Source organism: Dendropsophus ebraccatus, chromosome 4, assembly GCF_027789765.1.
Source record: "Dendropsophus ebraccatus isolate aDenEbr1 chromosome 4, aDenEbr1.pat, whole genome shotgun sequence".
NCBI lineage: Eukaryota > Metazoa > Chordata > Amphibia > Anura > Hylidae > Dendropsophus > Dendropsophus ebraccatus.
Genome location: NC_091457.1, coordinates 56,011,289 through 56,035,827, shown reverse-complemented (window position 1 = coordinate 56,035,827; position 24,539 = coordinate 56,011,289). Strand labels below are relative to the sequence as shown.

Below are 24,539 nucleotides of genomic sequence, written 5' to 3'. Positions count from 1 at the left end.
GGAAGGTGAGAGAGGCTTCCTGGTTTGGAGTACATTGATGTAGACCCCACTATGCAGACCATGCCCCACTCCCCCTACCACCCAGTGCAGGAAGCTCCTAAACCAAAGCAATGCTCTTAAACGAAGTTACCATTTTGAAAAACCGTGAGCTCTTCTTGCAAAATGCTCTCAACCCAAGTTACTCTTAAACCAAGGTACCACTACATTTCCAAAAATGACTTCTAGCACAACAGAAGGGATATACAACACAGATTGGGTCTGCGTTTTCTAGAAACAGCTCCACTGCAGTCACATGGCTATGTCTGGTACTTCAGCTGCAGGTGAGTGTGAATTCTGGAACCTACTCCCCCTAGTTAAATGTAGCAGCAGTAAGACATTTTATGCCTATAGTCTTTTCCAGCATTGAGATATAAGCCTTTGTTAATATGTAAATGAGGCTCAAGTGCCCATGGGGCGTTCCTTAGCATGCCAAGAGTCCAGGGATAGCCAACCTATCTGCTCTCATTCGCCACCTCTGTGCCCTCTGTCATTCAGGTAGGCATATGTAAGTAGGTATAAAGGCCGTAAAGAAGAGGACATAGGCAGAGACACCTTTGGCTTGATGGCACATACATTGTCAGTGACCTTAACAGTTATGCAGGAAGAGATCCCAGAAGCACTGAGTGTCATGTGAACAGTGTACTTGACCTCATTGTACCTCTTTTAGGATACAAACCCACTTGACGTATTTGCTGCGTGAATCAGTCTTAAAAATAAGCAGGCAAAACGCAGGTTGGCTTTATACAATTGTTCTGCGTTAAAATACGCAATTGCGTATTTTTGAAGCGTGAAGCTACATGCGTTTTTCGCACAGGTTGTTAACAACTGATGCTTTGCTAACAACAAGCTTCACGCTTCAAAAATACGCAATTGCGTATTTTAACGCAGAACAATTGTATAAAGCCAACCTGCGTTTTGCCTGCTTATTTTTAAGACTGATTCACGCTGCAAATACGTCAAGTGGGTTTGTACCCTTAGGCTATTTTTACACAACGTATGTGTTTTAGAAATCACGGCTGTTGCAACAACGGCCGTGATTTATGCAGCACGCACGTTGCATAAAAGCATAGAATCCCGGAATCCGGATTGTTCACACATAGTATACACTCTTGCCAGGATCCCTAGTGGCGCCGCAAGATACTGACATGTCAGTTTTCTGCGTCCGCTATTGAGTGAATAGCAGCCACAGAAAACCCTGGCAGTTGTTTGGTTTGGACTTCTATGCTGTAATGTATTTGGATACCTTTACACTTCTGAGCTGCCTATGAGTAGGGAAGGATGAACATAATCTCCCACAACGTGTCTTCTTGAGGTCAGAGTTGCTGTATACTCCTACAGGGTGTTTCCCTTTGCCTTATATGCAATCTACATTTTTTGTTACCTGATCAGAATAATTAATGTTATAAGAATACCAGACATTGAGGGCAGACACACACACACACACACACACACACAATTTGTTTTTCTTTATTCCAGGAGAGGAGAACGCTGTTTCATTAACTAACCTGGCACAATACTGCACAATACATGGATAACTCATAGTAGATTGATGTCTGTTTTTTGTAAGATACTCTATGATTATCCTGTTTGTGTATGATAGATTGCATGCCATTGGATCCTTTCTAGAGTGTCGGTTTTGCCTGGGTACATTTGCCTGTCATTACAGAGCTGTTTTCCTTCATTTGGATTGTTTTGACTGCTGTGCCGTGCCATCATTTACCACCATTGCTGCTCTTCATTTACTCTGTGGGCTGCTGAATATTGTGGTATTTGTTGCTCACACTACCCCCTGCTGGCATGCTGGGGTATTTCTATTTTTTTATATAGTAATATGATGGATATAATCACAGTACATCTAATGCTTCTCGAAATTTTGGCTCTAAAGGTATGTGTTGGGCTCTATGGTATGTGTTGATTCTGTACATGTAGCTGATTATTCAGGAAACTGCATAGTAGGAATATGTGAATTGTGTCTATAGGAAGAAACATTCAAATCCTGTGCATAGGGTAGATGTATTTTTACTTTTTAAAAATCAAATAGTTTTGTAAATGCTCTACCATGCTTATCCTGTTTTAGCTGCACCAAAAATTCTGCAGTCTTCAGAGCTAAAATCTCCCAGCTTTCTTTGCACAATGTCTACATATAGCTAATCCCATTGATTAGCATTCTGAAAATGTAGTCTTTACACCTGCCCCCTGCTATATAGGACCTAAGCTAAGGGTGCCTTTACACAGAGATTTGTCTGACAGATTATTGATTTCTCCTCTTTTCAAATCCATTCCTGGCTTTGGCTTCAAAAATCTGTCGGCTAAATCTCTCTGTGTAAAGGCACCCTAAACTGCTGGGGGTTTGCCTGATGAGAAGCCTGTTTACTGTTTCTATTTTCAATCAGTAGAATAGAAAGTGAAGCTGTGAAGTATAATACAGCCTGTAACTTGAGATCAGTACAGGTTACAAGGATTATCTATTCAAGAAGTATATGATGATCCAGCGCTTAGGGTAAAACTTGTAAACTTTTATTGAATGTCCATTAAAAAAACACTGGCAGCACTCTAGTGCCGGGGCCCCCGGTTTCTTTGACGCGTTTCGGGCGCATCTAGGGTTATCTAGGCTTATAATGTGCCCGCAGAAACAGCAACTCTCCTACCCTCTGTTTGGGTGCAGCTCGGTTCCACTAAAGTATTTACACTTTCAGTGCTGCCTGGTGTGGACCCAGCAAATGTTGCAAATAACGTGTCTGCGCACAAATATGTGTCTATTTGCCAGGTCTGCTAGGCCTCTGCATGCTTTGCATCTATCACAGTTCAGTTTATACCAGCACTCAGGCATACATTGTAGCTAAAATCTATGCATTAATCGAGCCTGCCAATGCTAACAGAATTCATGCATACTCATAGTAAACATTTTTTTTTTTTTTTTTTTTTTTTAAATGTGTGTGTATGGGGAGGATATATTTTTTTAAAGAAATACCCCCAAAGTCCTCCACCATAAAGTAAACATAAACTCCACATTTTTAGAGCTTTGACTCTTCCATCCTGCCGTCCACAGAGTAACCACAGCTTCTAGTAGGTCCTTGGTTTTCCTTATCCCACTCATTTTGTTTTTGTGTTTTTTTTCATTCCCAACTTGTGGTTCAGTTTGGCTGGCTGGCTGCTGTGCACATCCGAGAGCCAAGGCAGTATAATGTATGGTATGCATTGTATTTTCAGTGCATTACGAATGGCAGTACAGCCCTAGTGGTTGTTCCCTGCCCCGTGTTGAAATATCATTGTCGGTCGTAATTCCTTTAACCTGTGCCAAGAGTTCCATGAGCCGCTCCCAAGAGCTTTGTGGCAGAAGGAGAAGATTTTTAGGGAGAGAAACCACTGTGCAAATTATACCGTGCTACAGATATTTATACACTTAAGTAAACACCAACAAGGTTCTGACAACCCCCCCCCCCCTTCCCTCTTACCTTCATATGAAACATCCTGACCACCCGTGTCTCTTCTGTCTGTATAGTGAATGAGCCCTATACAACACAGGCATGCAGCCTGCACTGCTAGGAAGACCCCCATGGAACACTAACATGATGTGTCTATATATTACCTTTGGGTATATTGTAGTGTTCCATGCCTGTTAGCCACAGGCACATACATGCACTCCAATCAAAGAAACATAGCTATACGAGGTATGGGTGATTCTAGAACCTCCTGGTTCATACTAACAATGTTTGATCCACAGTAAAATATGACACTGAGACCTGCAAAGCAAGATACTACAGGAGCACATGGAGGACATATAACTATGTGTAATAATGCACAGACGTCATTGCGGGTCATTTTCTATAGAAATGTTGCTAAATCTACAGGCAGGGCCGTATTAACAGCTGCTGCTGCCCTAGGCACTAAACCTGAAGACGCCCCACCAATTAGCATCATATGATTTTCTAGTTTCTTAACATCATATTGATATCTGATCAGTCTTAGGCTATGTTCTCACAGCATATATTTACTATTAATCATGGACGTTGTTGCAATTGACAACACCGGCCGTAATTAATAGGAAATGTACATTGCATTGAAGTCAGAGGAATCCCAGACGGAGTGTATACTCAGAGGGGGAGATTTCTGAAAGGGTGTAAATATACACCTGGTGTAAACTGCCCACAGCAACCAATCACAGCTCAGCTTTCAGCTCTGGTAAAATATAAAAGGAGCTGTGATTGGTTGCTGTGGGCAGTTTACACCAGGTGTATATTTACACCCTTTCAGAAATCTCCCCCTTAGTATACACTCCGGCCCAGATTCCTTTCGTCCGCAGGACAAACTGACATGTCAGTCTTGTGCGACCGCTATTTATTGAATAGTGGCTGCACAACACTGACAGCTCTCATGATGGCTCCATCCGCCCTCTCCATTGTGTGCTATGGTGAATTGGCATGTGGGCACACCTGAATGCGCCCGTCATACTGTGTGTGAGCCCGGCCTTAGGATTGGTAGGTAATAGCTCCAGGAGTCCCATTTAACATCAGACCTGGCCAATACCACCATACTGTGACTGGATTGCACCGCCACACCAGACACCTGACCTATACCGCCATACTGTGACTGCGTAACACCGCCATACCAGACCTGAACAATACCACCATTTCTCCCCCCTACTCAAAAAGACACCAGATTTACTGGCAAGTCTGAATGGGAGTTGGGAAACTAAAAAGATAAAAAAAAAAAAAAAAATGTTTCCTTTCCCCTGCTGCTTGGTGCTGCCCCCCTGCAAGGTGCTGCCCTAGGCACCGGACCACTGGTGCTTAGTAGTGAATACGGCCCTGACCACAGGAAATATCTGTTTATCTATGTTCATTTGATAAGTGCAAAGTATAGTCAGCTTTTTTTTTATTCATTGGTGGGCATTGAGTAAATCAATCTGTTTTGCAGATCTGTTGACAATGAAAGAATATCAGTGTCTTCTCCAGATGCTTTGTCCAGACTTCCCAATGGATCTGACACAGAAAGCTGCAAGGTAAGCACAGACAGTGATCCTCCTTCCCGCATACTGCTCCAAATTTATCAGACAAATAGCAACCAATCACAGCTCAGTTTTATTTCTCAAAAGGAACTGCGATTGGTTAATATTAGTCTAAAGCCAAAAAATGTGTCCGATTTTGGGCCACTGTATGTAGTGATAGGTGTTTTACTTTACTGCCTGTAGTTAAAAGATAAATGGCTTTTTGATTCACACGGACTCTTCAGCAGTGTAGAAATGGTAAGAATAGCAGTAAGTATGCAAATGTAAGGCAATGATCCCTAAAATCAAGATGTTAAATTATCCCCCCCCCCCCGAAGGTGCAGCTATTTAAAGCTAGAGAGTTTGTGGCCATGACACCGTTGCATGGCCAAAGCATGTGTGCTCTCATTTACTAATGTATTTCCGTCAATACGTTTTTCCTGTCTGTTACTTTCTTTCCACATTTACTAATGTTATACACCACAAAGATCTTTAAAATCCGATACATCCACAAATCAGCCATTCTACAAATCAGCCACTCCTAGTGTGGCAGGACTGTGGAGTAAACAACTAAGTGCACAGGAGCGATGCCGAGGATGAAGGCAAGACACATACCTTCATCCTCAGCGAGGATTAGTTACCACTAGAGATGAGTGAACCTCGAGGTGGGTAGACATCCCCCTCCATATGTAGCATCTTGAGGGGTAAATGGAGCAATTCAACAAAGAAATCACTTGGCAATCACTGTCAGCGCCATAAACATTGAATGGAACAGTGGCCACACAATTGCACTACCACTGCATTTACTAGAGGCACTCAGAGGCCGCCTTTCTCTTGATTACTATTGGGCCCCGGTGGTCTTACCTCCAGCGATCACACATTTATCATCTCTCTTGTAGATAAGTGATAAATGTTATTACTGGGCTAAATTCCCCTTCTAACCCAGGCCCTTAAAGGGGAACTATCAGAAGGTTAGACAAATCTAACCTGCTGATGGCTCCCTGTTGCGCATGGTAAGTCTCTTAACTTCATCCTCTGCAGCGTTCCCATGCAGTTTTAGGCTGGGTTCACACTACGTATATTTCAGTCAGTATTATGGTCCTCATATTGCAACCAAAACCAGGAGGGGATTAAAAACACAGAAAGGCTCTGTCCACACAATGTTGAAATTGAGTGGATGGCCGCCATTTAATGGCAAATATTTGCTGTTATTTTAAAACAACGGCTGTTAAATTGAAATAATGGCCGTTATTTACTGTTATATGGCCGCCATCCACTCAATTTCTCCCGGCCCGGCCAGGGGCGGATTGGCACTCTGGAGGCAGGGCAGTGCTCCAAACGGCCTTATGTATATCTCTAATATCTGAATTTTGTCTATGTATGTCTATGTACCTTCATCCTCAGTGCCCCATGCACGATAGGGTGCCATCAGCACCTTAGATTCATCTAACCTGCCGATAGTTCCCTTTTTAGACCACGTTCACACACTGTATTTTTGCAATAAACAACGTGCATGTGAACATGGCCTTAAACTGCAGCATATTCACCATTAAACACGAGGAACTTTTATTGAACAACAATTTTATTAGCATGGTGGTCACTTAATGTGCAGGCAACGCTAGACAAGAAAGACAATATTGTTACACATTTGCAGCGTGTATAATGGGACCCTGACATGGGTCAGCACCCAGCTGGAGATTATACACATCCCAGGTACCCCCACACAGTGTGCTAGGCTGTGGTGCAGAGGTTTAATGCTGTTACACAGCACCAGTGTAGTTAAATCTTAGATACCGTGACTTCTACATTTTTATATTTTACAGAGGGGGTGATGGGGGCTGCAGGGGGGGATAACAGATTTTTTACACTTGGTACAAAACTTCAAACAGATCTGTGAGAGAGCTTTGGAAAAACACATGAAAGACGCCAAGAGACGTGATGTGTGAGAGAATGTAATGCTTTGGCATTTCTGTTTGTGAGCGTGATATAAGGAACAGAAAAGCTGTAGCCCTAATGGCCTCACATCTCCAGGGCTTGGAAAATGTTTTATTACAAAGAATTATGTCATTGCCAGCAATCTTTTTTTGTCTTTACTGCTATGAATGTTCCTATATATTATTTATTGGGTCTTCCTGATTTTTGATTTTTTTTATTGATGGCCTATCTTTAGGATAGGCCATTAATATCTGATTGGTGGGGGTTTGATTCCCGGCACCCTGATAATCATCTAGGGGGTGCTGCACTCATACGTCCACTGGCTACACTGGGTACCAGCTGCACCTGGTGTTGTACGTGATCCCATTTTCTTTAGTGAGATGAGCTGAACTACCAGGTATAGCCTCTGACCAATGTTTGGCAGTCTGAAGTTTAACCAGTTAGATGACCCCCCCCAATTGGATGTTGATAGCCTTCACTAAAGATAGCCATCAATACAAAAAGAATACTGAAAAAAAATAAATTAAAGGGGTTCCCCTCTTTGCACAATCCTGTTTTTATTAGGAAGGTTTTGTGAATTTAATATGATCCCAATGAACTCATATGATCAGCTGCATAATGTGGGGAATGCAGGTGTAAGTGTCCAAGTCTTCAGCACTGTTTTTATTGAGTTCAGTAGTTTTGTTATGAAATGTATGAACTTGTTGAGTTCCCCAAGAGCTGATATTAATACTGTCTATATTCGCTCTCTGCTCTGTTGAGAGCAGTGTTGTCCTAAGCTGTGGCCCTTCAGCTGTTGCAAAACTACAATTCCCATCATGCCTTTTGCAGCAGCTGGAGGGCTGCAGGTTTAATATCTTTGGTTTAAAGGGAATGTGTTGTCTACATATGTTTCTACAGATTAGAGCCAGATACTGAAATATGCTCATCTGGTGTCACTTTTCATAGTAATACTGTAGAGATCACTTTACAGAAGCCTCCCTATCACATACAGAACAGAAGGTCTCAGCTTAGGGCCGTACTAGACGGCCTGACATTGTACTTTAAGAAAACACTGATCTGCTTGATCGCCATTGCTTACCGAGCCTATACACTGCTCAATAATCGTGCATGAGGGCTGCACAGACATTATTAGTGATGTCCATGCAGCCCATGCTTTTACATAGAAAATAATAAAGTTTATACTTACCCATTCTACCCTGGCGTCCTCCTGCCTGTTCCCTTCTCGCCACAGCCACCGCTGACACTTTTGGCCCTGTCTCTTTTTAGTATCAGGCTGCTCAGCCAATCACTGGCCAAGACAGGACAGCCCTGTGGCCAGTCATTGGCAGAGCTGCCTACCATTGAACAGATGGGTCCAGAAGTGTCAGCGGCAGCTGCGGTGAGCAGAGAATAGGTCAGCAGACCGTTTTATGATCAATCGAAGGCTTGTTCTCAGGTACTACTCTCTGCTACACAGATCTCCTGCAGTGGGCACTTCAGAAAACATTGTATATTAGGATTGCTATTCAGATAATTGGGTAACTATCTAATACACAGTTGCGCCATGTTTTCCTTAGAATGAACTGCTCTTTCTAGCAGTTTTCTGCTCTTGATAATACTGATTTGGTTGGTGATATTGTCAGAGAAAACTGTGTGACCATATGAATTAGTTGTGTCATATCTGGCAAAATAGCATCCTCTTTTTCCAGGATGGCTAATAAGGGAGGCAAACAACCCCTGATGAGGAAAATGATTAAGACCATGGACCTGATTAAGACGATTTAAAGTACCAGAATTTTTAAATTCTGGGTCTTGAATTTAGACAGAATAATACTAGAAAAGTCTGGAAGAAGGTGCACCAAATTAACACATTGGCACAAGCTGTGAATCTCTTGCTAGATGTTTGATCACCTACCGACCAGTTAGACTCTCCTAATTAACTTTTTACCTGCATTGAAGACAGGTGTCTTAAATTGCACCTGTATAAAAGACCCCTGTCCACAGACTGTATTCAGTCAAACTCTAACCTCTACAACATAGACAAGACAAAAGAGCTTTCTAAGGATGTCAGGGACAAGATCATAGACCTGCATAAGACTGGAATGGGCTACAAAACCATAAGTAAGACCATGAGTGAGAAGGAGACAACTGTTGGTACAATAGTAAAAAAACGGAAGAAATACAAAATGACTGTCAATCAATATCCATCTTGGGGCTCCATGCAAAATCTCGTCTTGTGGGGGTATCCTGGGTCATAAGGAAGGTGAGAGATCAGCCTAAAACTACATGGGGGGAACTTGTTAATGGTCTCAAGGCAGCTGGCACCACGGTCACCAAGAAAACTACTGGTAACACATTTGCTGTAATGGATTATAACTAGAGTTTAGCGAACCTCGAGCATGCTCAATCCATCCGAACCTGATCATTCGGCATTTGATTAGCAGGGGCTGCTGAAGTTGGATAAAGACAATATATAATAAAAGCCAAGGACTATATCCATGTTTTCTACATAGCCTTAGGGCTTTAGCCAACTTCAGCAGCCACCGCTAATCAAATGCCGAATAATCGGGTTCGGATCGACTCAAGCATGCTCAAGGTTCGCTCATCTATAATTAAAACCCTTCAGTGCCCGCAAAGTCCCACTTTTCAAAAAAGCACACGTGCATCGGAAGTTTGCCAGCAAACACCTGGATGTTTCTGAGAATGATTGGGAGAAGGTGCTGTGGTCAGATGAGACAAAAATTGAGCACTTTAGCATTAACTGGACTCGCCGTGTTTGGAGGAAGAGAAATGCTGCCAATGACCCAAAGAACACCGTCCCCACTGTCAAGCATGGAGGTGGAACCATTCTGTTTTGGGGTTGTTTCTCTAAGAGCACAAGTATACTTAACTGCATCAGTGGAACAATGGATGGAGCCATGTTCCGTAAAATCCTAAGTGACAACCTCCTTCCCTTCGCCAGGATATTAAAAATAGGCTGTGGCTGGGTCTTCCAACACGACAATGACCTAAAACATATAGCCAAGGCAACAAAGGAGTGCCTCAAAAAGAAGCACATTAAGGTCACCGAGTGGCCTAGCCAGTCTCCAGCCAATCCCATACAAAACTTATGGACGAAGCTGAAACTTCAAGTTGCCAAGTGACAGCCTCAAAATCTTAATGATTTAGAGATGATTTGCAAAGAGCAGTGGACCAAAAGTTCTCCTGACATATGCGCAAACCTCATCATCAACTACAAAAACCTCTGACTGCTGTGCTTGCCAATAAGGGCGTTGCCACCATGTATTAAGTCTTGTTTGCCAGAGGGATCAAATACTTATTTTACTATGCAAAATGCAAATAAATTTATAGAATTTATACAATGTGATTTTCTGGATTTTATTTTTGATATTTTATCTCTCACCGTTAAAATTAACCTACCATTAAAGCGATAGACTGCTCAGTGGGCAAACTTACAAAATCCGCAAGGAATCAAATAATTGTTTCCTTCCCTGTATCTCTTTATTACTTTACTTTACTGAATACTGTATTTTGCACCAAAAGAATGATGCACATGGTTAATAAATCTGATGCATTTGTATGGCTCCACACAGATACTCCCCCCCCCCCCCCCTTTCTAGACACTATTCCAAAGTGTTTAGTAAGTTGTACATAAGTGTTGCAGATGCTCAAGAAAATAGGTCGGCTTTTGGTGTAATTTGAGACAGAATTCTGGCAAAAAATTTTAAGTAAATCTATCTTGATGTTTCTAAAATGCAGGATGCTAGGTCCACTGGGATTCATGAACATTGGATTTCCAGATTGAAGGAAATGTATTTTAACAGTAAGAAAGAAAAACTGGAGACATTTCTTTATAGCATCCTCTCAAGATCCATGGTTCCCCAGGATCACTTATATTCTCCATGTCACTTATCGTTTATGGAATGACCAGGGACAACTTTAGGTCCCAACCATGAAGGGAATATTTTTCGGACCCTCTTTTTTTTTTTTTTTTTTTTTTTTTTGTTCTGACTTAAAGCTGTCCTCTGTGATTCCTCTTACTGTAAGTGATATAGAGAATATAAGTGATCTTAGGGAACCATGAAACGGGTCTTTCATAAAGTGTAAACACGACACACAATATAGTTTAAGAACCTTACATAACTTCTGCAGTTAATGTCTCGGTGTTCATCTGGCTCTGTCAATCACCCTATTGTTAGCTGCTCATAAACAATAAAGGCATTATAGCCCTTCATTCGTCACTCTGTTCTACAGTACCCATGTAATATATGAGCGGCTTATGTGCACAAAAGACAGCAGATATTTATTACTTTGTATATTTTGCCTGCTGTCGGTAGGTACGTTTTAAAGAGATGTCGCTTGCTCATACTGCTGCTTCTATGTACTATGATCTCTATGGATGAGCTGATATCAGTGTATACCAAGTGGTCAACTATATTTTAGGGGGATTTAAAATTTATTGTTCAGTACAAGAAACATCTACATTTAAAGCGTAGGTACCATCAGGTCGATCGATTTGTGTTTTTAACATGAATGGACTAATAGACTGGCGCGGGGATGCTGGTTCCGCAGTTCAAAAGAAAGTATTGCGGCACGACCTCCCTAGCATAGCGCCAGTCTATTCCCAGGCACTGGCCTGGCCTGAAGCTCTGGAGGTGGGCCCACCATTCCCCAGTGTGATGATCTCCCCTCCCCTCTGTTACATAGCTCCATTACAATCAATGAAGCCGCGTCACAGAGGGGAGAGGTTTTGTCACACTAGTGGCCGGTGAGCCTGCCTCCAGGGCTTCAGGCCAGGTTGGCGCCTGGGAGTGGATTGGCGCAGTGTGCGGGATCCAGGAAACTTTTTTTTCTAAAAAAAAATAAAAAGGGCTTCAGCACAGCATCTCCACACTGGCGCTGGTCTATTCATGTAAAACTGTTGGGTCCGATAGATGTTTGTGCTATGAATAAATGTTAAATCCCCCTGAAATATAGTTTTGCCATACGGTAGACGATCATATTAGCTCATTAATAGAGTTTAGTATACGTAGAAGCAGCAGTATGGGAGAAAGATTTTTCTTCAAAGGTTTCCATTTTTAAGATCTTTGTCCATAGGTTGCATCTGGTATTGCATTCTCTTGAATGAGTTGAGTTGCAGTAACCAGACAGAGCCTGTGGACAAATGGGACGTGGTTTTTCTTTCCTGAGATCAGTCTAAGCAGTCTATCATCTGTCTCAAATCTTTTTGCCATACCTGTCTGCTGTATGCTGTATCCATCTGCCTATCAATCTGTCTACCTAGCTCATATTTATCTGTGTAGTCTCTCTAGCTATCCTAAATATATCTTTGTTCTATCTATCTAATATCCATCTATGTATTCCTATATATATATGTAATATCATCTATGTATCTCTCTATCATTATTTCTTGGTAACTTGTGCTTCATATACCCCCACATCCTTTTCTTTAGTGTCTGCATTCAGTCTCTTGGTTTCTCTCCTGCCAGGATTGTGCTGATGGACGACGCGATGGACTGCCTCATGTCATTCTCCGATTTCCTGTATGCCTTCCAGATCCAGTTTTATTACTCTGGTAAGTATCAGGGCCTATCATTAGAATGCACAAGCTGACAAGTATCTGTTGTCTGTATAGCGGTGTCTGCCCAATGTGGTCAGATGCTTACAGGAAATCTTGTCTCCTAGATTTATTGGGGTGAAGGCCACTAGTTTAAGTTGGGCAGCACTTCTGTAGTAATGGCACATGTTGCACAGCTTGGTGTTGTTTGTGATATAAACATTACATTCTGGTATGTTTTACATGTGTAGAGTTTCTGGACAGCGCTGCTGCTATTTATCAGGACCTGCTCACTGGTAAGAGTATAAACACTGTTATTGTGCCAACCTCGCGATCCTCAACACCATGCCAGCGGCAGTCCTACAGCGACAGCACATCTCTTGATGGAGTTGAAGCCCCACAGTTTTGTCAGTGCTTGGAGAACCTATGTGAACGGGAGCGGCACAGGTATGTGTGACTGCACCCATGTAGATTACTACAAAGTGTGCAGGCAACAGGTTGTACAGGATAACAAAGAAACTCATGGCTGCTTTCTTCCACAAATAACTCTTCATCTGTCTACAGGATGGGTCTGATAAGTCTAAATTTAATGTTGACCCCTCTCTATGGAGAAAAGTCAAATACCCAGGATAAAGGATGGTTATCATTTGATATATCTAGAGCTGTAACCTGCAGTATTACCAACTCGTCACTTATAAATCACGGACACAGATAAGACATTGTATCATGATTATAAGCCTGGATAATGGCCCAAGTTTTATTATGGTAATCACATTTTAAAGACAGAATATGGGGCGGTACTACACATTCATATGAAATATGTAACATCCAATACAGGCGGGGTTCCAAGTCACAAGACACATACATGTCACACTCTGGTAAGCCAGTCCATAAATGGTCAGTAGCATCCTGTACTGCGCAGTCAAGGTAACACAATGTTTTATTATTCAAAAATTGTTTATAGATTACTGGCTCTCTTCTCCTTGGGTATTGTGACTATAAATGATAACTTTCCAGGAGCTGTTCTCATTGACGTGCTTCCAGCATTCCTCTTCTTCATCCAGAACATCTCTGTCACCCTCTGATCACGCTCTGATCATCCCCAGTCTCTTCAGAGGGCAGTATATATAGGTGTAGTCATATAGGTACAGTGCAAGTAGGTAAAATCCCAATACCTGGCCATATCAGGGTCTAGTATTAAAATGTGATGTTATAGGGCTGTGTCCCTACACTCTGACAGTGTCCAGGAATTAATAATAATAATAATAATTTTTATTTATATAGCGGAAACAGATTCCGCAGCACTTTACAATTCTGGGGGTACATACATAGACAGAAATCAGACATTACAGAGATCTACATATAATTATCCATACATGAGGAGTGCGGTCCCTGCTCGCATGCATGAGCTTACACACTGATCAGGAGGGGGTGCGAGACAAAATGGCAGAGGTGCAAAGTGCATCATTGTTCTTGTGGTCCGGCCATCTTTATAAATAAGGCAGTGCGGGTAAGGGTGGGTGAGCCTGTCACCAGCCAATGCCTGCATGCACAGGTCTAAGTGCTTAAATGCTTGGTGTGTGTGTGGGGGGGGGTGGCTTTTAGGGTAGCAGTCAAAATTAGGGAACCTGGTAAGCCTGCTTGAACAGATAAGTTTTGAGGGCACGTTTGAAGCTTTATGTATTGGAGGTGAGCCTGACAGTCTTGGGTAATGCATTCCATAGAACTGGTGCAGCTCGGGTGAAGTCCTGGAGACGGAAGTGAGAGGTGCGGATTAAGGTGAATTACTGACAGTATGCGACTGTATACACATCCACTTGACAAGGAACTGAGAATGGATGTGCTCAGTTGTTGAACATGCCAGGGCTACATGGAGACTAATGGAATGCTACTTGACCTTGTGACTGCTGCCATCTACAAGATGGCACACAACTCACTGTATTGCTTTCTACTGCAGAGGTAGCTTATGAAGCCCTTATTAAGGTATTCCGCTTAAACATAACTTTTCATATGTTGCTGCCCATGGTGAGACTAACAATTCATTCCTTACGTCTGTCTTCTTTCCTCAGTTCCAAACTATTTCTTTCTGCTGAAGACACAAAAAACGTGTAAGCTCTCTCTCGCCCTCTTCCCCCCTCCCTTCCAAGTTGGCTTATTTAAACAAGTCCCTGGCAGGCTTTATCTGCAACTTTCTAGCTTCTTGTGGGCCAGGGGACCTGCATGTGGTACATGAGGCAATATGGTTTAATTAAATTATATACCAACATCCTGGGGTTGGTTTTTAAATGTAGCCGAGAGGCATTAGTGTCAGCCATAGGTGTAAGGTGCAGCAGCTCTTTTTTCTCTCCATGTCTATATTTTACTTTTCTCCCTTTTCTGAGTGGCTAGCACTCCTCCTGGTAAGACCCATGTAGCAGGAAGCACCTGTGCACACATGGTAAGTACCTCCTAGTTCGACCATTCTACCTCCTGTGCAGTGGTGAGCATTAGCACCTTGTGCACTTTTCTGTTGCTTGGTGGCCGCTTTCTCCGCCGGCGGCACTTGCAGGTTTTTTTTTGGGGGGGGGGGGGGCTCGGGGTTTGGTCTTGTGACAGTGGGTTTGCAGGGCCATTCCGTGGCCTCCCTTCCCTGCTTGTACTCTCTTTGAGGGGTTGGCGGTCGCCGACACAGTGTTGATTTAGTGTAGGGACTCGTGTAGTGAGCCAGGGGACCTGCATGTGGCAATATGAGGCATGAGGCAATATGGTTTTATCAAATTATTTACAAACATCCTGGCGTTGTTTTTTAAATGTAGCCGAGAAGCATTAGTGTCATCCTTAGGTGTGAGGTGCAGCAGCTCCTTTCTCTCCATGTCCATTTGAAAAGTTATGTATGAGTGGAATCATACATATCCATACATAATCGCACATATTCATGAGGAATAGGAACACAGGAATGAAACAACCAAGACTTTAGTAAAGATACAACAGAACCTAGTTGTTCCTGGTTATTGTTGGAGTAGTTTATTGTACCTTCAGTCTAATTTGGTTTTACATTCCTTTCATGCAATCGATATCTCTAACAAATTATAAATGCTTAAAGTGACACTGTCACCTCCTTTTTGCATTCTGACATCTTGACACAGGTGTAAAGGGTAAATTTAGCGTTTTTCATACCTTATTTCATATCATATGTCATGGTGTTTGTTTATGTAAAAAGTGTCCTTTTATCAACTGCAGATTGTATTAAGTGGGCGTGGCCTCGCAGCATTAGCGCAACTTAGCCCCGCCCACAGCAGCATCGTTGGCCCCACCCCCTCTTCGCCCATTGGAACAGGTTGGCCGAAAGGTCTAGACCCCACCCCCTTTACGCCGGCCATCCAATGGGCGTCAAGGGGGCGGGGTCAACGGCTAAGTGGCGCTAATGTCGCGAGGCCACGCCCACTTAATATAATCTGCAGTTGATAAAAGATGACTTTTTACTTGAACAAACACCATGACGTATGATATGAAATAAGGTATGAAAAACGCTAAATTTACCCTTTACACCTGTGTCGAGATGTCAGAATGCAAGAAGGATGTGACTGTCACTTTAAGGATTTCAGATAACTAGAGTACAGAGACTGTCCTAGCATCATAAAATGGCATTGGGTGTAAGTGGTGCATGATGATGCGATTGTTGGTTGCTTCATAGAGCCTGGATATTTTATGCTTCCGCCATGGGCCCAAAGCTCTCCAGAGCATTGAGACTAATACATTCATACAGTCTGTTTTGTGGCCATAGGTGCTTAGGCACAGCCTCATTCTTGCATGGATTTGAAAAAAAAAAACAATTTATTTTATTACTATGACCATTTTATATACTTAGATAGCCTATAGGAGGATGCAAGTATTAAGCATTATGAGGTTGTCTTCTTTGGGAATTTGTTAGATAGTCTGTGAAAAAGGGGCTGATCATAGTGTGCCTTCTGCTGAAACCCTCAGTGATAAACTGTGATCTGCAGCAGAACCCGGTGAAAAGTAATGGAATCTCCTGCAGGGGAAATAAAGTATTTCAGAGTTCTCGCCTGACTGTGTAATACATGAAAATGTCAGCTACTGCAGATGCTTTTAGTCAGCAGAATTGGCACGGCGAGGACTAAGGGCCCTATTACACCAACAGATTATCTGACAGATTGTTGTAAGCCAAAACCAGGAATGGATTTGTAAAGAGGAGGAATCTCAGTATTTCCTTTGTTACCTGTTCCCTGTCTATAGTCTGTTCCTGGCTTTGGCTCAAAAAAATCTGACAGATAATCTGTTGGTGTAATAGGGCCCTTACACAGTCGGTTTTTACTTCATTTTTAAAGCCACCATCTGACTGGTCAGTTTCTTTACAGGTTTGGATGTAGTGTAAGAGCCCATCATTCCTCTCTTAAGGTGGTTGCATCTTTTGTTTAGGACCCTGCACTCTACATTGTACTTGACTCTATTGTGCAATGCAATCCCTGTGAGCATGGCACATTCTTCCTATGGGTGTGTTCAGCTTAGTTGAGTAAATACCTAGGTCACATAGCTGTGGCCTCCCTTAGGTGCTCTTTGTAAACCCTGCACCTGTGAGGGTGGGGTGAGAATGAAGAAGGGGCCTGTTTCTAGGGCAGAGATTCCTAATGCTGCTTAATTCTTAAGAGGTCGGAGAACTTTCTGTGAACCACTTCTAGTTACTTATTGAATCTGTGTTTAGAATTGAGCCTTAGGGGAGTTGCTCTTATTGAGAGAGGACAAGGAGACAGATTATGATGTAATGTTTGTAAGAGGCGTGAACTGTGGTAATAACGGTAAGGAGGAGCCTTTGTGGTCAGAGCCGTCAGTGCTTGAAAGTCAATTACATATCATTGTGACAGATTGGAACAATGAGGAGAGTCAGTCTTCTTACAAATATGCCGCAGAAGAGTTTGACAATTTATGTTATCTGCTTATTTAGCACCAACACATTCAGCAGCGCTGTTCAAAAATGGCCAGTTCCATACCGTGTGAATTAACCAATCAGTATGCTTTGGGAGTGTGGAAGGAATTGTTACAAGATAGATGAATAGTCATGAGATATATGCGTTATAGACGTTATATAGCTAGACAGATGGTACAGAAATAGAATAAGAGATTGCCGATACTCAGTCTCCATTGCTTTACAGCCGGTCTACCATCATCAAATGCTTATTGAGTGGGCTTCTGTTTCTGAGACCTCTATGATCAGCTTCATGGTGGGAGACCAAGAATGAGTTTGGGAACTATTTTGGTTAAGCACTCTCAGGGTATTACGTTACAGTATTGTATATTAAAAAGTTATACGGTTTTCCAATATACTTTCAAGATCTCTGCGTGCTGTCACCCCCTAGGAACCCTCATCTGATGGTCATGTTATGGACACATTGGATGCATGGCTCCTGACAAGATACCACCCTAAGAATTGCATTGCACCTGTGTGCTATCACATGACCCGGGCAGATTTGTATCCCAGTGCACCCCTTAGCAGTCCTATGGTCAGCTCAGGATATAGCTCTGTCTTTGTATAGACTTGTATTGTATCTGGGTAGATAAATACTGAACACAATCTGCTGAATGGGCACAGCCCCATAAATCTCTGTAATGCCGGGGTTCCCAGTACAATTCCTGCTACTTATTTCCCATTGTGCACGACCCATGATTCATAGGTGCTGCCGCCGCCTCTGTTGTACCCTCCTGTCTCCTCCTGCTGACATGACAGCTATTATGTTGTCTTTGTATGTGTCAGGTTTTTAACTTGCAACATTTCTGCTACCATGAATTGGCTTGCTTGGCTACACTGAGTATTCGGGATTTGTTTTGACATCTTGTTGCCATGGCAGCCCAGATGGATTGTTACTTGTGTTATTGGAGATGATTTCTGCGTCTGTTCCTGACACTCCATATACTCCATCTTGTATTATCAGTGATTTTGCTGCGTGCTGCTCTGCTCTTTCTGCTTCATTGGCTCTTCCTTTTATGTATTGTTGCTTGCACTGTTTGTGTTGTAGCAGTTTTTATGGGGAATCTCAGTCCTGTCTATACTTGTTCTTAGCACTGATATAGGCAGCAAAACCATCTGCTCTGTACGTTTCACACTTTTAACTATTTTTACTGCAGTATAAGGTTTCCCTTGAGGATCTGTAGCTTGTTTTACAGTTTGACGTAAAAATTGTAATTTTATAGAAACACAGAATTCCTAGGCCGTGATGTGAACTGCACAGAATAGCAGTCAGTGGTTTCTTTCTACTGTATTGAGCTAAAGGGCAAATGGTCAGTCTTCTTAATACATTTTAATATGGTACCCAAATTAGGTGTCCATACACCATCAATAGCTGCCCACCAAACACTTGTGCAGCTGATAGCTATTCCTCCTATCTCCCCCATTCACATACACATTCATTTTGGCCAAGAATGGATATATTATTGGAGAGGGGGGAGTCATTTTCTGCTTATGGTTCATTAAGCCTGTTTGGTGCATCTCTGGGCACTGAAAGATTGTATGTTAACTACTGCAAAACCGGGTGCACATTGATAGAATGCCCACATTGGATAGTCTTTTTTTGTTAGAAGATTCCTGATGATCAACTTATCACAGGTGTTTAGTTCCCCTACAGAACCACCACAGGGGGAATTGACGCATTACGCACCATACCAATTGAGGTCAGTGGGTCCTCCAGAGGGACAGACTTGTAGTATCTTGTAGTCTTTGTTTGCCACACTGGCACTTGTAGTGATAGCGCTGCCATGTCAGAGCTAATTCCACATAGAGTGAAGTTGTTTTTCGTTGGCAGATTCTCTTAGAAGTTCTCCGATTTTTTGATACTCCGCTGACTGACATCTATTCTCTAGTGATGAGGTGGATTCCTTGTGTGAAATTGTGTGAAATTGTGTGAAAAGCTTCACATCAGTTCAGTCTGGTTTCCAGTTGATTTTGCTTCATGTATTTAGCAACTCCACAGCATTATGTAATATTGCAGTCACGGAGTGGTTTTTATTTGGTCCCAGTCACATTAACAAGGGCCAGTTTTACATCACTGGGCATTCAAGTGTATTAGGAAGGAGATGGCACCAGGCGATGCAAAATCTTCCCCAGCAACTAAAGACTACCAGCATCTAGTAGATTAATATTGAAATGGAAAAGAGAGTCCACCAAGTATCTACCAGGTGTTATAGAAAGCACAGGCAGAGGATCTTTTCAACACCCCTCATTAAAGACAAGATCCTAGGATTCTAGGAACTTTTCTGCTCCCCTTACATGTTTGCTTTAATAAGTACTTACATTTCTATGAAATAAAGTTTTCCATCTTTTCAATGAACTCTGTTTTGTTCTGTTTGTCTGTTATTCTTATAGAAAATTGACAACTGGGCGTTACAGCTCCACTATTTAGTTGGGTGTTACTTTAATTTACTATCAGTTTGTGCTGAAAAAGTAAGAGTCTTATACATGTTGGAGAAAAGTCAGCCAAACCTGCTGATTTTGCATTGGCCAACTGTTGGCCATGCGACACGCTACCACCTCACAGCTAAAATGCCTGAACCTAGCAACATTTAAATAGACATATCAGAACAACTGTCGGCTCCTCTTTAAATTACGTATGCATCACTCACTGGTACCATAGCAGTTGTTCTATTGTGATGTCTAGAGCATGGGTCAATGAACTCAAAAATGGGTAGAGTTCCACCACTGGTTTTATTTGGCACAGGCAGCAAAATTGGGGTTATTCAACCAGTCAAGGGAGGGTACACAGTTTGCCCCTATAGCTGCTATTCCATTGGCATATATGTTCCTTTTTGTACTGTATATTTTTGCCCATTTTTGTTGTACCTACGTGCACTTAATCTGATAGCTATTCACAGTGATCACCAGTATGAAGAGATTGCTTGTAATGCCCCATGCACTAATGTTTATTTATGTAATATAATATTGTATAATATTATATATATCTACCCACAAACACCGGAATTAAAATGATTTTCTACCCTCTCTCTAGTACCAGTCCTCCTCTGCCATTAATTGGAGAGATTCTCAGCAGTGCTCCCAGGCTGACTTTCTATGGATTCCTCATGGCCCTGTCAAAGAATGTGGGCATCAACCAGAGCATTGGTGAGTGGCTATATGTACAATGAGGGTAACCTAGTCTAGTTTTTGTAAAGTACAGTGGCACAATGAAACATAAGATCAAAGAGTAATAATCCAAGGAAACTAATATTTAATGTAAAGAACAATTGCAAAGTGGTAGCTGTGGCACAAAAACATTGATAAAGTAAATGAACAATTGTACTCCAATGCTACGTGCACAAAAATGGCACTCTGGCACATGGAGTATGGTGCACTGGCACTTGGGATACAGCAAAGCATATTTGCATTAGGGATGTAGAATGGCGCATTGACACTTAGGATACAGTAAGGCAGAGTGGCTAGTAGGATACAGTAAGGTGCAATGGATATTTTATGATGCATTAGCACTCAGGATACAGTAAGACATTTCAGGATGCAGCATGTCGCTTTAGTATATGTTACCGTAAGGACCATGATTTAGTGACACATAGGACAGCATTGGAGATGTAGACACAAAAAGGCAGGATAAATTTAATTAACTATTAATAAAGTTGCTTATTTATTAATATAAAATAATAAAACTAGCAGCAAAAGTGTATGTACCCTATAACCACTTGACTATGTAGCTGTTTTCATTTGTTTTTTTACTTTCTGTCCTTCAAAACAGCAATGACTTATTATTTTTCCTGCTTTAAAGTTGGTTCAGACATAACGGAATCGCAGCAAATTTCACACTGCAAGTTCGCAGCAAAATCCGCAGTGATTTCCCATTCTATAGTTTGAATAGGATTACGGACTCACAGAGGAGTTTTCATCCAGCTGTGAGTATGTAAAGCTTGTCCCCCTTTACCTGCCATGGCCCAGTGAATACTTTACCAGTCCGTGCTCAAGCTTGCGTCTGGGGCTCCCAGCTCCCTAACATCCTGCTCAGCCAATCAGTGGCTGCAGCGGAACAGCTCACTGATTGGCTGAGCAGGATTCTAGGAGCCCCAGAAGCAAGCCAGAGCGTAGTTCGGTAATGTATACACCGGGCCGCTGCGGATTAAGGGGGGCGAGGTTTACATACTCACAGCGGGATGAAAATACCTCTCTTACGCAATCCTATTCAAACTGACAGTACGGGAATTGCAGTGGATTTTGCTGCGAACTTGCAGCATGAAATCCACTGCAAGTACATTGTGTGAACCCACCCTTACTTTTTCTTCTGTGGAGCTGTGTACAGGCCCCTTTTTGCACAGCGATCGGTAGTTTATTTTGATTCCATTTCTGCACATGGTGATACCAATTAGCTTTTTTTTTCTCGTTTACATTTTTTTACTTGAAAAAAGGGAAAAGGCCATTGTTTTGAATTCCTTATACGGGGATTTTTTCATATTTTTGAAAATATCTTTTTACAGAAGCCTTCAGAAGTCCGTGGCTACCTTGGCATTTTGAATAGCACCTGCAGTTTTGAGGGAGGGGGCCATCAGACTGGAAGAAATCAGCATGTGGTTCCTAACTACCTAGATGCCACAGCTGCTATTGTCAATGGCATCTGGAGGTTAAATGACTGGAATCAGAGATAACCCTTATGGGCAGAAACTGCCATATATTGAGCAGCCTCAGCTCTTGTTCATATTCCCAGTGCACATCTACTCTCAGTGGCGTAGAGGTCCCCACCACACTGCCCCCCTCCCTCTTGTGACCGCAAGCAGTGTTTTGCTTGCGGTCCCAAAAGGCTGTCCCCCCCCCCGTCTTGCGCGCGGCTCCCCGGCTCAGTCCCGTCTCCGTCAGCACACATCAGTGACCTCTGTGTGTGCCGGGGAAGTACCTCCGGTGCAGGGAGCGTCTATAACAAGCTCCCCTGAGCCGGAAGTAACATCTCCAGCGCACGCAGAGGTCACTGATGTGTGCTGGCAGGGAAGGGACCGACCCTGGAGCCACGCGTCAGCCGGGGAGGGGACCGAGCCTGCAGAAGAGAGACACAGTGGGGGAGTGAGTTTCAGGTGAGTGTTTTTTGTATTTTTTTCTCATCTGCTTTGCACAGGGGGGGCACCATCTATAAGGGGGATACATTGGGGGGCCATCTATAAGGGGGAATATACGGGGGGGCGCTTATACAATAGGGCATGCACAGGGATGCATGTACTATAGGGGTCTACACAGAGGGGGGTATGTACTATAAGGGGGTCACATAGAGTCAGCCTACCCACTAAATGAGGGCACAAAGGGGCCAATACAGATGTGCAGTTTGTAGAGAGATGAGGATGGTGCCTAATGGAGTGAGGAGCCTAATATGTCTGTCTGGCAGATTCTGTGGATTTGTGGCTCAGAGAGGTTCTCAGAACGGCCCAGGACAGAAGATGAAAAGGGAAGAACTCTGATCAGAGAAGACGTCCCCTGTGAGTCACCTGCACTGTAATGTATATGGTGTACAGAACCTGTGTTGGGCTGGGTCAGCCTCTATATGACTGGATGAGGTAATGGTGATCTGTGTACAGTGGATGTTATTTAGTAGCAGTGGTGGTGGTGTTAGTCAGTATGTGGGGGTGTTAGTCAGTAGCAGCGGTGGTGTTAGTCAGTATGTGGCGGTGTTAGTATGTGGCGGTAATATTTGTTACTTGTTATCTGGTACTGTGTTTTATTGGATTTAGTATACTGGATTTGGTCAGTAACAATATGGTGGTGATGGTAGTGGTTGTGGGGTGGTGGTAATATTTGCCCCTTGTATACTGGTATTATTGGCAATATTGGTCTCAGTATACAGGTTTTGGTTAGTAAATGTATGGCGGTAATATTTATGGTGATAATATTTGCTATATACTGGTATTATTGGTTATATCGGTCTTGAGATATACCAATAGCATCGCTTGGTCGAGGAAGAGGGGGCCCAAGTTGACCTCTTGCACCAGGGCCCAAGAGACATTAGCTACGCCCCTGTCTACTCTATATGTATGGCAGATGTAGCCAAGGGGTTAAACAACTTTCCTGGTTTCATCTTTTGTCCATTTATACATATAACTGACAGAAATGAAGCATGTTCCCCTCCCTCCTCTGCACAAGCTCAAATGCAACATATTTCTATAGTTTTGATGACAAATCATCCTTTCATGTTGCAGCCGTTTCTTTTTAGCGAGAACATCCCATGTAAGCTCTTAGCAGATAACAGCACAGCTTTGATCTGTATTAATGTGCACTAAACCCATCAAACTGAACGTGAAGGACTTTTTATTTCTTTATCTCTGACAATCTTCCGCGTTTAATCCCTTTTCTGCCCAGGTTTAATGTGTCAGATGTGAGGCAGCACAAATCTCCCTGACAATCTGCAGCAGATGTAGCAGTGTGCGGCTCACGTATAGCGCAGCTGGGCCCAACGTCATAACAAGCCTCTGTTGATCTCTTTCAGTCGATTGTCACCTGTGTAGTGAAAGAGAGATTTCCTGGACTTGATCAGGCTTGAATAGGAATGGGAGATTCCATCTACGTGAAAGGAACGGGCACAAAAGCTCTGAAACTGAACAAGTCAAAAAAACTTGGCGGAATTAAAAAGTTCTCATGCCCTCTGTCACTTAGAAGGGAGCAGGAGGTCAATATTTTCTACAGGATGAAACCGGCATGGAGATCTGTCTAATATTCTGAAGTTTTGTAAGTGCTTGATATCATACAGAGAAACTTTCTAAGACATTTGCAAAATGTTCTTGAAATTTCCTAGTCAAAAAGTAAAAAATGCAAACCAGAACAGATGGTAAATATCTGGTTTTTCAATGCAGAAAGTGAATGGTGCTAAGCTGCAATACTAGAGACAACCCACTGACAAGAGGGGGGCACTGAACCTGGGGGAAAAACCGCCTTTTTTTTCTAATCTTGGGCAACTGCCTCACGAGCACCTAGATAATACCCAAGGGTGCACTATAAGGTTAGAGTCAAAAGCATTGGATGGTATTTATAGACATATGGAAAACATACTCCATTCTCCATGCAGATAGTTCATTGGTTAA

General features: G+C 42.6%; 1 protein-coding gene across 5 annotated transcripts in view; it reads left to right on the top strand.

Moving 5' to 3' along the window:
* Positions 1-24,539, top strand: part of CSTPP1 (centriolar satellite-associated tubulin polyglutamylase complex regulator 1) — a 113,593-nt gene that overhangs the window by 84,330 nt on the left and 4,724 nt on the right. For 4 of the 5 annotated variants that reach the window (XM_069965874.1, XM_069965873.1, XM_069965872.1 and 1 more), the window contains 4 exons: positions 4,957-5,041; positions 12,433-12,518; positions 12,752-12,947; positions 20,495-20,607. In XM_069965874.1, the coding sequence (XP_069821975.1) occupies positions 4,957-5,041; positions 12,433-12,518; positions 12,752-12,947; positions 20,495-20,607 (480 nt within the window). Of the gene's footprint in view, positions 1-1,572; positions 1,845-4,956; positions 5,042-12,432; positions 12,519-12,751; positions 12,948-20,494; positions 20,608-24,539 lie in introns of those variants that run through there. The other variant, XM_069965877.1, reaches the window with a different exon arrangement.